The sequence below is a fragment of the Euprymna scolopes genome, chromosome 9 (genome assembly GCF_053919585.1).
Source record: "Euprymna scolopes isolate OS-2025 chromosome 9, ASM5391958v1, whole genome shotgun sequence".
Classification (NCBI taxonomy): Eukaryota; Metazoa; Mollusca; class Cephalopoda; order Sepiida; family Sepiolidae; genus Euprymna; species Euprymna scolopes.
The window spans coordinates 165,727,806-165,742,916 of record NC_136490.1 but is presented as its reverse complement, the minus strand read 5'-3'; the positions used below and the strand labels follow the sequence as shown (position 1 = coordinate 165,742,916).

Here is a 15,111-nt window from a genome sequence, read left to right as displayed (position 1 = left end):
ATGATTATATCAATAGATTTTGATGGGTACATTGGAGAATAAGCTTTCTACGCTGAGATAGGCAATGGTTTTAATGTATAGTTGCTTTGTTTTTAGAATTTGTAGTTTTTGTATGGGGTTAATCCTATATTTACTAGTAAGATATAGGCTGATAAGTTTATTTTAGATTTTTGTTAGGAGTTAGATTGGGGTAGTAACTTGTCATATGAAAGGTCGGAGGGGAGAATTAGGTTCATATGTTTAAACAGTTCTGTATAAATAACCGGGTTTTGAGTCTGAAAAGAAAATATTCAATATGAAGCGACCAGGGTTACAGAGAGCGAACACAATCAGCAGATAGAGAGTTCCACACGCCCGCAGTTCCTCAAAGGAAGCTACTGGATTAGGAACAACAAATTTATAAAAACCACTATATTAATAACTCAAACGATATGGAGCAAAAGAAGCAGAGAATAAATCAAACTATTCTTATATTATTTAGAGACGAGATTGCAATTAGCAGCATTATGTCTATAAGAAAAGAGAGAAAGAAGGCGAAAGAGAGCACAAGAAAAAAGAGGTGTAAATCACTATTTCATTTCTCTAGAAAATAATTAGATGATTGGGTGAAAAAACATGAACGCCATATTCGAACATGATGCACAAGGAAAAACGTTTATGAATAACTTTAATAGAGACATTTCCGTATGAAAAAAGATGTCATCATTAAAACTAATAAAAATGAACACGGTTTTAAATACTTTCGATTTTTTATGATTTTAAAAAAGTTTTACCTTCAAAGTTTTTTTATGCTCGAATAACGTAAATTGATACTATGTTTATTGTTTGTGCGTCTTCGTGTCTCAGAATGTAATTAAAAAGAAAGCTCTATACAAAAACGAAATAATTTTTCTTACATCAAATTTTACAAGAACTCCAATGGTCACATTGATTTTGAATTAAAGTTTTTACAATGATCTTGTGGAGTTAGCTAATGATCTACTGCCATCAAGAGCAATGACAATGTTTTAGTTTCTTATTTATAATAAAGCCCTGCAACAAGATTGAAAGAAAACTTTCATTCATGAACAATCCAAATATAATAATTAATAAACATCTACGGGTCTAAGCATTCATCTAGTAAATGACCTGTGACCTTGAATGAAAAAAAAGGAAATTAAATGAAGAAAAATATTTATTCGAACTTCTGTTTTCCCACGACTAAATTCAACTGTAATTTCCACTGTCCATTCTCTCTCTCAGCTGTGCTTCCAACTTGTCCTTTTCATCACAGTTTCTGTCCTCTTGTGGAAATGAACGCCATATGTATATAACTGAGCCTTCTACAAACGAAGATCTATTTCTCTTTGCCGTTTATAATGTCATCCATTTGTGACGTCACAGGGACAGGAACAAAGAAGATAAACAAACAAACAAACAAACAAAACAAACAAAACAAATAAACAAGATCTGATAAGTTTTAAAAGTAAATAATTTATTGAATCTAATCATTTTATAATGATGAAAAAGCATTCTGGCGTACAAAAACTGCTTGGGCAGACTTGTTGGCATTCTCCGTTATGGGCGTCTGAGGAGACGAGCAATAAGCTAACCGCTGATCAAAAGGAAAAGGTTAGTCCTCCTAAAACTGCACAGCGACAGAATCATAACTTAGTCAACATAGAACAAGCCACCTCAACAATGACTGATATTCTGTCTGCTTCCATGAACAGCGGATCTCTCGGTTAGGGTAACAGCTAAGACCGAACAGACTTCTGAAGTAATTTTAATCATTTTCTTTGTATCACTTGACTGTCACGATTTATATTTAGTACTTTTATCTGTGGTGCTGCGGGTCCATCTGAAAATGTCATACCTGAACTGAAATGACGAGGTGTATGCGTAGGCAATAGAAACAGAGTGAGAATTGTAAAACAGGAAGTATATTTTTTCTGTAGACACCATTTCCGAAAGAAGATGTGAGTATGTATAGATGTTTATACATTTTTAATAATACGCATAAGGAATTTGATGGGTTTTTTGTTGACGTGATCAGGGGAAGGGTTTTAATAAAAAAAATTAATAGTTTTGATGACTTTCAAAATTTCACACAATCCTTAGAAACTTAATTGATAGTGTAGTTGCTATGGTGTTAATAAAACAAATCGATGTATTTAACAGCTAACTAATGTCAGGTACATTTGCCACTAATGTAATAGATATATAGCATATTCTAATGCATATCACATAGCGTATTCTAATGTATATCATATATAGCGTATTCTAATGTATATCATATATAGCGTATACTAATGTATATCATATATAGCGTATTCTAATGTATATCATATATAGTGTATTCTAATGTATATCATATATAGCGTGATTTAATGCATATCACATAGCATATTCTAATGTATATCATATATAGCATATTCTAATGTATATCATATATAGCGTATTCTAATGTATATCATATATGGTGTATTCTAATGCATATCACATAGCGTATTCTAATGTATATCATATATAGCATATTCTAATGTATATCATATATAGCATATTCTAATGTATATCACATAGCGTATTCTAATGCATATCACATAGCGTATTCTAATGCATATCACATAGCGTATTTTAATGTATATCACATAGCATATTCTAATGTATATCATATATAGCATATTCTAATGTATATCATATATAGCATATTCTAATGTATATCATATATAGCGTATTCTAATGTATATCATATATAGCGTATTCTAATGTATATTACATATAGCATATTCTAATGTATATTACATATAGCATATTCTAATGTATATCACATATAGCATATTCTAATGTATATCACATATAGCATATTCTAATGTATATCACATATAGCATATTCTTATGTATATCATATATAGCATATTCTAATGTATATCATATATAGCGTATTCTAATGTATATCATATATAGCGTATTCTAATGTATATTACATATAGCATATTCTAATGTATATTACATATAGCATATTCTAATGTATATCACATATAGCATATTCTAATGTATATCACATATAGCATATTCTAATGTATATCACATATAGCATATTCTTATGTATATCATATATAGCATATTCTAATGTATATCATATATAGCGTATTCTAATGTATATCATATATAGCGTATTCTAATGTATATCATATATAGCATATTCTAATGTATATTACATATAGCATATTCTAATGTATATCACATATAGCATATTCTAATGTATATCACATATAGTATATTCTAATGTATATCACATATAGCATATTCTAATGTATATCACATATAGCATATTCTTATGTATATCATATATAGCATATTCTAATGTATATCATATATAGCATATTCTAATGTATATCATATATAGCGTATTCTAATGTATATCATATATAGCATATTCTAATGTATATTACATATAGCATATTCTAATGTATATCACATATAGCATATTCTAATGTATATCACATATAGCATATTCTAATGTATATCACATATAGCATATTCTTATGTATATCATATATAGCATATTCTAATGTATATCATATATAGCGTATTCTAATGTATATCATATATGGTGTATTCTAATGCATATCACATAGCGTATTCTAATGTATATCATATATAGCATATTCTAATGTATATCATATATAGCGTATTCTAATGCATATCACATAGCGTATTCTAATGCATATCACATAGCGTATTCTAATGCATATCACATAGCGTATTTTAATGTATATCACATAGCATATTCTAATGTATATCATATATAGCATATTCTAATGTATATCATATATAGCATATTCTAATGTATATCATATATAGCGTATTCTAATGTATATCATATATAGCGTATTCTAATGTATATCATATATAGCGTATTCTAATGTATATTACATATAGCATATTCTAATGTATATCACATATAGCATATTCTAATGTATATCACATATAGCATATTCTAATGTATATCACATATAGCATATTCTTATGTATATCATATATAGCATATTCTAATGTATATCATATATAGCGTATTCTAGTGTATATCATATATAGCATATTCTAATGTATATCATATATAGTGTATTCTAATGTATATCATATATAGCGTGATCTAATGCATATCACATAGCGTATTCTAATGTATATCATATATAGCATATTCTAATGTGTATCATATATAGCATATTCTAATGTATATCATATATAGCATATTCTAATGCATATCACATAGCGTATTCTAATGTATATCATATATAGCATATTCTAATGTATATCATATATAGCATAGTCTAATGTATATCATATATAGCGTATTCTAATGTATATCATATATAGGGTATTCTAATGTATATCATATATAGCGTATTCTAATGTATATCATATATAGCGTATTCTAATGTATATCATATATAGCATATTCTAATGTATATCATATATAGCGTATTCTAATGTATATCATATATAGCATATTCTAATGTATATCATATATAGCATATTCTAATGTATATCATATATAGTGTATTCTAATGCATATCACATAGCGTATTCTAATGTATATCATATATAGCGTATTCTAATGTATATCATATATAGCGTATTCTAATGTATATCATATATAGCATATTCTAATGTATATCATATATAGCGTATTCTAATGTATATCATATATAGCATATTCTAATGTATATCATATATAGCATATTCTAATGTATATCATATATAGTGCATTCTAATGTATATCATATATAGCGTATTCTAATGTATATCATATATAGCGTATTCTAATGTATATCATATATAGCATATTCTAATGTATATCATATATAGCATATTCTAATGTATATCATATATAGCGTATTCTAATGTATATCATATATAGCGTATTCTAATGTATATCATATATAGTGTATTCTAATGTATATCATATATAGCATATTCTAATGTATATCATATATAGCATATTCTAATGTATATCATATATAGCATATTCTAATGTATATCATATATAGTGTATTCTAATGTATATCATATATAGCGCATTCTAATGCATATCACATAGCGCATTCTAATGCATATCACATAGCGTATTCTAATGTATATCATATATAGCATATTCTAATGTATATCATATATAGCATAGTCTAATGTATATCATATATAGCATATTCTAATGTATATCATATATAGTGTATTCTAATGTATATCATATATAGCGTATTCTAATGCATATCACATAGCGTATACTAATGTATATCATATATAGCATATTCTAATGTATATCATATATAGCGTATTCTAATGTATATCATAAATAGCGTATTCTAATGTATATCATGTATAGCGTATTCTAATGTATATCATATAGCATATTCTAATGTATATCATACATAGCATATTCTAATGTATATCATACATAGCATATTCTTATGTATATCATATATAGCATATTCTAATGTATATCATAAATAGTGTATTTTAATGTATATCATATATAGCGTATTCTAATGCATATCACATAGCGTATTCTAATGTATATCATATATAGCGTATTTTAATGTAAATGAAAAATAGAATATTCTAATATAAACAAAATATAGTATATTCTATGTACATGAAATATAGCATATTCTAGTGTAAATGGTGCATTGCATATTATAATGTTTATGAAATATATTATATGCTAATGTAAATGAAATATTGTGTATTCTAATAAAAATGAAATATAGTTTATTCAAATATAAATTATATATAGTATATTCAAATATAAATGATATATAGTATATTCTAATGTAAATAAAGTATAGCATATTCACATATAAATGAAATATAATATATTCAAAAGGTAATAAAATATATAGCATATTCTAATGTATATGAAATATAGCGTATTCTGATGTAAATGGATGTAGTATGTTCAAATATAAGTGATGTATTCCATATTCTTATATAAGTAAGGTATAGCATAATATAATGAAAATGAGGTATAGCATATATAGTATGTAAAAGAAATATAGCATATTCTTATTTTAATGAGATATTGCATATTCTAATGTAAATTAGATATGGCGTATTCTAATATGAATGGAGTATTATATATTCTAATGTAGATGAACTATAGCATATATCCTATGTAAATGAGGTATAGCATAATCTAATTTAATGAAATATATCATATTTTAATGCAAATGAGGTATAGCATATTCTAATTTAAAGAACAATAGCGATTCTCAATCAAATTAATGTCTGCAACTGCACCTTACTTTGGCATTAGTGCCTTCCTTCTTGTGCATTCTTTCTGTAAATCGTTCAATTCCACACTCAGTTGTTGGTTCACATCAAGTAAGGCACTGCAAAATGAAAACAGAGAATAATTATTACGAGTTTATCATCATCATCATCATCACCATCGTCATCATCATCATCATCATCATCATCATCATCATCATCATCATCATCATCATCACCGTTCCTTTTAAATGATGGTATGTATTGGACAGCTTTAAGGAAATTCAATTTACTAGTTATAAAAAGAATAAACAAAACGAGAGAAACAAAACCAATTAGTTATTTCAAAATTAAATATATATTTTTTTACATAGGCATAACCACTTATCCGCATATAAACATATATAACACTAAGTCTGTACATCTATATTTGTTTGTGTGTGTGAAGGGGGGTAAGTAAATCCAAAACTAATTAACCGATCATTACCAATTTTAAAACTAAGCTACTAAGACTGCAAAGAGGGGTTGAAAGCTTTTCACAAAAGTTCAAATGGCTACAATTTTGATGAAATTTTTACCATTATAATTATACATGAAATTATAAATATCCCTCTAATTTCAATTTCTTTAAACTATTTTAAAGGGTTGTTTAGGGAGCATGATATAGGAACATAGTGGCATAGCTGCAGCCAAAGTTGCCTTTACAAGACTGTCATCAATCAAGACTAACAGAAACTTTAAAATGGACACTAGATTCAGAATATTATCTGTGATCTGTACTTTTATACGGTTGTGAGTGTTGGGCAATCACAAACAGCATGAAGAAGGGACTGGGGGGGGGGATAAAATTTGGTTACTCAGGAGATGAAGATATCCTGGACAGAAAAGAAAACAAATCAAGAGGGATTAAATATGGCAATCATAAAAGGTCAATAATATAAACCGTATGATAAAGACAGATGAGATTCTGTTGTATAATGGTGTACAAACAAGGTGTACGTTTTATCATGAAGTACTAAAAAGGTTATCTGTATGGAGAACAGCGGAATAGAACAGATTATGGCGTTAATTCTTTTTGGTGACTGTTATCTTCATCTTCATAGTTGTTGTTGCTTCATCACGGTTCAGCCAACTCATTCACGCACTTTCTTAAGCCGATTAACCATGACAAGATAGGAATGCTATGTCTTGTAACTTATTTTCAGTAATTTCTGCCTTTCATAGTTTTTGTCTCACTATGGGTTTTTTTTTTTTTTATTATATTTTCACCCCAAACAAGGCAAATTGCCACTTTGGTGTAGGGGGCTACTATCAGGGGCAACAACTACTGGGGTACTATGTAGGGATTTGGGCAGCAAGGTGTCGGTTCACGTTACACTTGAACTTCTGCACGTCAGTACTGTTGGGGAAGCAGGGACCTGGAATAGAATTCCAGAGTCTAGCAGTTCTGGGGAACAAACTATTGGAGTAAAAAGATCTTTTACATCTAGGGATCTCTACAGTGTGGGGGTGGGATTTAGCAGCCTGTCGGGTTTGTTGAGGGTGCTCACGTCGTGGGGGCACAAGTGATTGCAGTTCGTCAGAGCATTCACCACTAACTAATCCTCTGTGTAGGATTGAAACGAATATCTTCAGACATTTCTCACCTGGAACTGTAGAAACTCAACGTTTCTATCCACTGCGCTACAGGCCCCGAAGAAGGCCAGAGGATGTGTTGGTTGAAACAAGGTGAAACAACAACACCTATCAAGATGAGGATAACAGTTCACAAAAGAAATTAATGCACAAACCCCCAATACTAATGATTACTACAATACTACCTCATTGATTACTGTACACGAAATAACCCTTATCCCTGAGTGGCCTTCGGGCCTTGATAAGTGGTGACCCCCATGTAAAAAAAAAAGCCTCATCGCAAATGATTCCAAAATTAAAAAAATAATAATAAAACAGATAAATTTGACAGAAAAGATGGTGAGTAGGAGAAGCAGAAGATGACAGCAATAATCATATGTGGACATTCTAAAAACCTCGGCAACAACAAGTGATGAGCAACAATGAATTCATGAATGCCTCAACGGACAGAGATAAATGGAATCGTCAATTCTTAGACAGGACACCACTTGAATAAATTAATATAGGAACAAACTCGCATTTGAAAATTCCAATATTTGAAAATTGCATTAAATTTAATCTATAGTCATTAGACACAAATTAAAAAAGATTTCTTGAATTTAAATTTATTCATAAGACACGTAATTCTTGAGGCATTTATGAATTAATTGTTGCCTTCAATTTTGGACAAATAACTTGCATTACATACCTTTAATATAAATCTATTGTCATTTTTTAAACCTAATAATTTTCATTTAATGTGACGCCTTTGAAAATTAACGAACATAAGATATGGGTAATTTATTCATTTTTTTAATTTTATCACTTTAATTGTATACGGTTACTGCATATATATTAGAAAATAGGATAATAAAATTACAAACGAATAACATTTATTTATTAGATAGTGTTAAAAAATTGTTAGGTAAATTCGGCATGCAAATACAAATGTGTTTGGGTCTTTGATCTTTACTAATATATGCATATATATACTAGAAACAGTACCCGTCGTTGACTGGGTTCAAAAACAGCCTACAGAAAATGGACTCTGATTTATGAAAGTATGATAGGTTATGAAAAGGAAGGGTTGTAATGAGATAGCTTCGAATTTGGGGGTATCAAAACCAAAGCAAAATATGATGAAAGTAAAAATAAAATAAATAAACCCCATAATTTATTATACCATACCTGTTCACACTGAAACACTTATCACAATATTCTGTGGATCTATATAAAAAACCTTGTTAAACTTTGTGACATATTTCCATTCTATGGAGGTCAGGTGCGAACAAACACACCATAATTTTATTATACTATATTTCGTCAAACTGAAGCATAATTATCAAAGTATACTTACGCAGATAGATATGAAAAGTCTTTATTAAAGTTTGTGCTTATTTCTATTCTATGGAGGCCAGGCGCGAACACAGACCCCACAATTTTATTATACCATCCCTATTTAAGTTAAAACATATTTATCAAAGTATTCTTATGTACATCTATATCAAAACCACTTGTAAACGTTTTTTTTTTAAATTTTTAAAGTTTTTATTTCCATACTTTGTGGACCAGGTGCGAACGCAGACCCCACAATTTTAATGAACCACCGTTCTGCCAGATCAAACATATCCATTCCTGTGTCTCGGTACATCTTCTATCATTATATGTAATCAGTTTTTTAAAATAGTCAACCATATAGGAGCCTATTCATGACCATACACACACACACACACACACACACACATACACACACACACACATACATTCAGCTTTATATATATATATATATATATATATATATATATATATATATATATATATATATATGTATATATATATATAGTGTTGCAAAAGACTATGTTGTATTATCAATTTAAATCACAGTATACTTTTCTGATGGTAATGTAGACGTGAATGGAAATGAAAGTTTTGTATTTATTCAATTGAATGAATATGCCGATGGCATTATCTAAAATTGTTCATCAGATTGACCCCAAAAGAAAATGGAGGTTAATTAGGTCTATCCATAACTATGGCGGTCGGATTTTCACAAATTTCAGAAATATCACATGAGAAAGAATTATTTGTTACATTAAAAAGACAATAAATAAATGCAAGTGTTACATGCACAAGATAAATTATAATTTTTTTTTAATGACGATTTATGAAAGATTTCTCTTCTCTAAAAATCAAAAGCATTGTATAAAAAATGTCAGTTATTGCAACATAAAACGTTCAACTGAAAAACATCAAGTGATTCTTACTCGTGTTCGGCTTTCAATGTGTTCAGATCTCTTTTCAAAATTTGGTTACTCTCCATCAATTCCTGTGAGAAAGAAAATCAAAATGTACAAAACAGCAACGGATCCAGCAGCTTTGGATTAGTGGAATTGTCAAAAAGTGAAACGTTTAAGATGCATGGAAGTAAAAATGATAGTGGCACCAATACTGATACCAGAAAATGGTTGTGGACAAACTGTGACAAGAGAAAGACCCAACAGAAAAAACACTGTTGACTGGAAGGGAATTGGGACATACTTGAATAGTGTCAGTTAAATTTCAGAAAAAAAATTATTAGTTATTATCAGTGATAATTCAATGGAAAATTATTGATGCTTGAACTATAAGCAGCAAATGATGATCAAAAGAATCAAAGACTACTCAAAATCTAGAGAGACCTCCTGTCACTCAGTCACCAGGGAACACCAATTGTTGCTATCAGTGAGTAATTGCCTGTAATGACTCGTGTAAATACTCTTTGCGACTAAGAAGAAATCGAAATCGTCGTCGTCTTTATTATCATCATCATCAGCATAAAGTACAATTTTCCATACATAACAAACAGTATGGAAAGATTATAAACCCCCCAAAATTGTCTTCTTGCAGTGAAATGGTGACCTGAACCATGTCCAGTCCAATGCAAATGCATAACTTCATTAGTTTCTAAATCGTCCTAAAATACAAACTGCTTTTATGTGCGATTTGGTGTCTGAAAAGAAAACAGCAATGGACATTGAACAAAAACTTTACTATCTTCTTCTCACGATACTCTTGTTAAAATCACGATGAATCTCTATCTCTACAATTATATAAAAGTCACTTTTTGCTTGTTTTCCTCATAGGTTCCGAAACGGCTGAGCCTATTTACTGAAATTTCACACAAAACTAATTTATATGTTTGGTAGTGTTCTTAGATATGTTTTATAAAGAAATTTATTTGATTAGTATCGAAAATCGAAAAAAAAATCTGATCTTTTCTCCTCTTATAGATAAAAAACAAAATTCTTACAGGGAATATTTTACATTACACAGGCAAGGGAAATAATAAAATTTCAAAAAATCATTTCTTAAAAAAAAACAAATTTATTGTAATCTGGAGATACAGCTTAGTGGTAGAGCATTCGACTACAAATCGAATGATCCTCTGTTGCAGCCTGGTTGTAACACACTATTTTATTTTCATTTCTTCTTATTAATGAGTTAAATCTACGATAAAAGAAGAGGTACTATTTAAAATGGTCTCAAATCCTTTCGTTGTTTGCATATTTTTAAACTAAACATTAATCAGAACTGACTTTTCCAGGGTATTTATTGTCAAGTCTAAATATCAGCTGACGTGATATTGTAAATAAAAACAGATGGAATTTGACGAATGACATTATCATTAATATTTAATTTTTTTTCTTTTTTTTTTTTGCGAATTAATCCACTTGGCAAAGTATTCCTCGTAATATATAATAATCAATAGAGGATTGATTCTATAATAATACATATGCAGTCGGCATAAATTAAAATATCATATTTAAGCATATTGTACGACCGGGCAACATCGGGTTGCCAGTTAGTCTTAACTAAAATATATCCACATGTAAACTTTTTTCATGTCTAAATGTGTGTAGTTAAGCAGGATCTAACGATTCAATATCAAATTTTTATACTAAAATAACCAAGATTTCTTCACACACCAAATAATCTCAATTCTATTAAACAGGATTTACACTTTTACTGCAGAATCCAAAATATGTATTTAAGACCTCCTCTTCCGTTCTATAATGTTTTCATTGATTAATCTAGGAATCCAGAAACATACGTTGTTATGCCTACTGGGATACTATGTAGGAAGTTAAGCAGCAAGATGTTTGTTCACATTACATTTAAACTTCTTAGTCAAAAGCATTCCATTAAATGAACACAAGCGTTACAAGTTCATCAATGCATATTCCATTAAACACACACATGCAACAATTGGAGCTTGGTTGATAGAGTGGGACCAATTAGATTGGAGATGCTTTTCTGAACTCTGCCTAATAGAGAGAGAGATAAGTTTATATTTACAGCACAGATGTGGCAACAATACTCTATGCATAAACAGATTGTGGCCTTGTGAAGACATGTGTTCGTTACAACTCTACTTTCAACCGAATCGTTGTTTGTTTCGTTCACCACATTCTTTTCTTCTACCTCTTCTTTTACACACGTCCGTTCGCTTTAGTGACTAAAAATCGTCTGTCCTCCCGCTTTCCTTTCCTCATTATTTATGGAACCAGGGTACGAGATTCTCCGAGATTCCCTGAGATTCCCCAAGACTTTTTTCCACATAAAAGCATGCGGGGGCCATCTTGATTCTCAATTTGTGCTCTGCAGGCACAAACGCGCAGCCGCTTTAACAGTAAGCCACTTCTTTCTCCACAATTGTCATGTGTAATTAGTTTTCAAGTACGATAGAGGGAGTTTATCTTCTTTGCAGTAGCTTTGGGAATGCCTTCAGTATATTTATTTTAATTCGTGTTTTTTGTGAATGTTAAATCGAGGAGTTTGAATGATGAGCTCATGTCATGAAACTCAGAGATTGAGAATGTTCTTGTAATAGTTAAAGGAAAGGAGCAACATCTTAGTAGCATTAAATGTTACTGTGTATTGACGTCTCTGTTCTATTGGAGATTATTTTTCTAAGTTTTCAGCCATTTCCTCGGATATGTGTATGTATTCGTTTTCACTGCATATCTGTTATAGAATGTGCAATCATCACCAAATATACTCATCTCAGACACAATTTTATCATGGAGATTGTTTATAAATATCAGAAATAATAAAAGTCTAAGGATCGATCCCTGAAGTACATCCATATTGATATCATGTTATTTAAATGCACGGCCACTAAGGACAACCTTGGTATTTCTCTTGTTTAAGAAGGATCTGATTATATTAAGTATTCTTCATGTAATATTATATGAATTAATTTTAATGAAGATCTTCATACCTGACCTTGCAACATGCTATTGATATATCAAGTGCTAATGCCCTTGCTTCACTTGCCTATGCATGGTATATGCATGAAATGCCACTCGACAAAGTCTGTTGTGTGTAGACAGATGTAAAGTGAGACATTTCCAAACCATAAATTATGAGAAATACGATCTTGAATCATAATACATATATATTTAACCTAATTTATTAATATTTATCTCAGTAGATAAAAACAAACAAGTTATTAAAAGAACCAAATAGTTTTTTATGATCTTTAAATTATATCTTATTGGTAACATTTAAAAAGGGGTTGATGAGACATCTGTGGACATCGTCATAGGAGAGTGAAATCTAATGAACTTGAACAGCAAAGTCGACATCGATGTAGCGACTGTCGCTCACTTGTAAGTCCTGCTTCCTGACTTGCAGAAGTTTAAGTGTAATGTGAACAGACGTTTTGCTTATTTCCTCACATAGTTCCCTGTCAACATGGTTCTGAGTAGTAGTTCATTATGTCCAAATATACAATTTGCTTTGTCTCTGATGAACAAGAGTAAAATAAAATTGTTCTCATTATTTCATTTGGATGCAGGTTTTATCTTGATTTACTAACAAGTATTCGGTTATAATGAAAGAAAATATGAAAAACATGTTTAATCCATGATACAAAATTATCAATTTTAACAACGTATTCATTCAATAGATTACATATATTATATTGAATGTAATAATTTCTTATGAAAATTTATCTAGAATATTTTTCAGTGTCAGTCTAATATGCAGAAAAGAAAAAAAAAACTGGTATACATTTCTGATTTTTTGTTTTAAAAGATAAATGTTAGGATATGAAAAACTGTTTCTTTCTATAACATAAAATTTGCATATTTAAAGGAACAAAAATAAAACTCTGTATGTCCGTAGAACACGGCTGAAACTATTACTTCTGTAATTCACAAGATCCCCCTTTCCCCGGGTTAGCATCAGCTTTGGGATGAACTTACAGGGAATGTGTTTTCGAGTGACTCACATTTCCGCCGGGGGACCACATCAGCATACTCAGCAATCATCTGATCAAGTTTGGCCTGCATAGCATCCGCATCTAACAATGATTGTCTAGAAGTAGAAAAATCAAGAAATGACAATCACATGAATTCAAAGATCGACTGATTCTTACCTCACACCTTATTAGTAATTCCACTTTCAAGAGAGATATGATAATCTGATTAAATACAAAGTTTTCTACATGAAAGTTGTTCAATCATAATCAAAACTACTTATCTCGGATTAACACCAAATATTTACACCTTCTTCAACAGAATACTTTGGCAACTGAATGATGAATGAGGAATTTTTCAAGCGTTTTGAAACTAAAGATCCGCTTCTCCTAGACTTTCACTGTATGGAATTGTTGTTATAATCAGAAAAGAATTCCTTTTACTAAAAAAGTTCACTTTCATAAAAGACATTTGTTATGGTAAAGTCTAATGAAAATATATTATCTATTAAGCATCCTCCGTCCATAACGATTAAGTTAGCTAGTGTGAATTTTGGCAAGTGTCACACTGAATGTAGAATATAAACAACAATTTAAAATAGATTGATCTCTAGAGTCTGACGACTTTTACATAGAGGTCATTTTAAAGTGACGTGAATTTTAGGCAGAGTTTTGGAAATAGATACGATGATTTGAGGAATAAGAGATTGGAAGCGAAACAGAGAGAGAAAGAGAGAGAGCAGACACAGTAAAAAGATCGGGAGTAAGAGAGAATGGATTGGGTCGGACAGTTCTAGCTTCCAGTAGAGGGGATCACAATGCGTTAGTCGAGGATCAGCGGCAGCTTTCCAATGAGGAAACCTCAGAAATAAAAGTTGCAGAAAAGACAACCCGAAATTTGTTGATTCATTGGGATTGAACCTTCTTTGCAGGTGTTCCCGAGGATCCATCAAACTAGATCAACGATGGATCAGGTATGTTTCTCTGATCGTCCCGATGTTATT

At 30.2% G+C, this 15,111-nt stretch overlaps 1 protein-coding gene across 2 annotated transcripts in view; it reads right to left on the bottom strand.

Annotated features, from left to right (window-relative positions):
- LOC145284966 (translin-associated factor X-interacting protein 1-like) overlaps positions 1-15,111 on the bottom strand; it is a 378,099-nt gene that overhangs the window by 105,272 nt on the left and 257,716 nt on the right. For both annotated transcript variants that reach the window (XM_080134070.1, XM_080134071.1), the window contains exons 7-9: positions 14,115-14,226; positions 10,131-10,192; positions 6,288-6,374 (exon numbers count right to left, since the gene is read on the bottom strand). In XM_080134070.1, the coding sequence (XP_079990196.1) occupies positions 6,288-6,374; positions 10,131-10,192; positions 14,115-14,226 (261 nt within the window). The remainder of the gene's footprint in view (positions 1-6,287; positions 6,375-10,130; positions 10,193-14,114; positions 14,227-15,111) is intronic.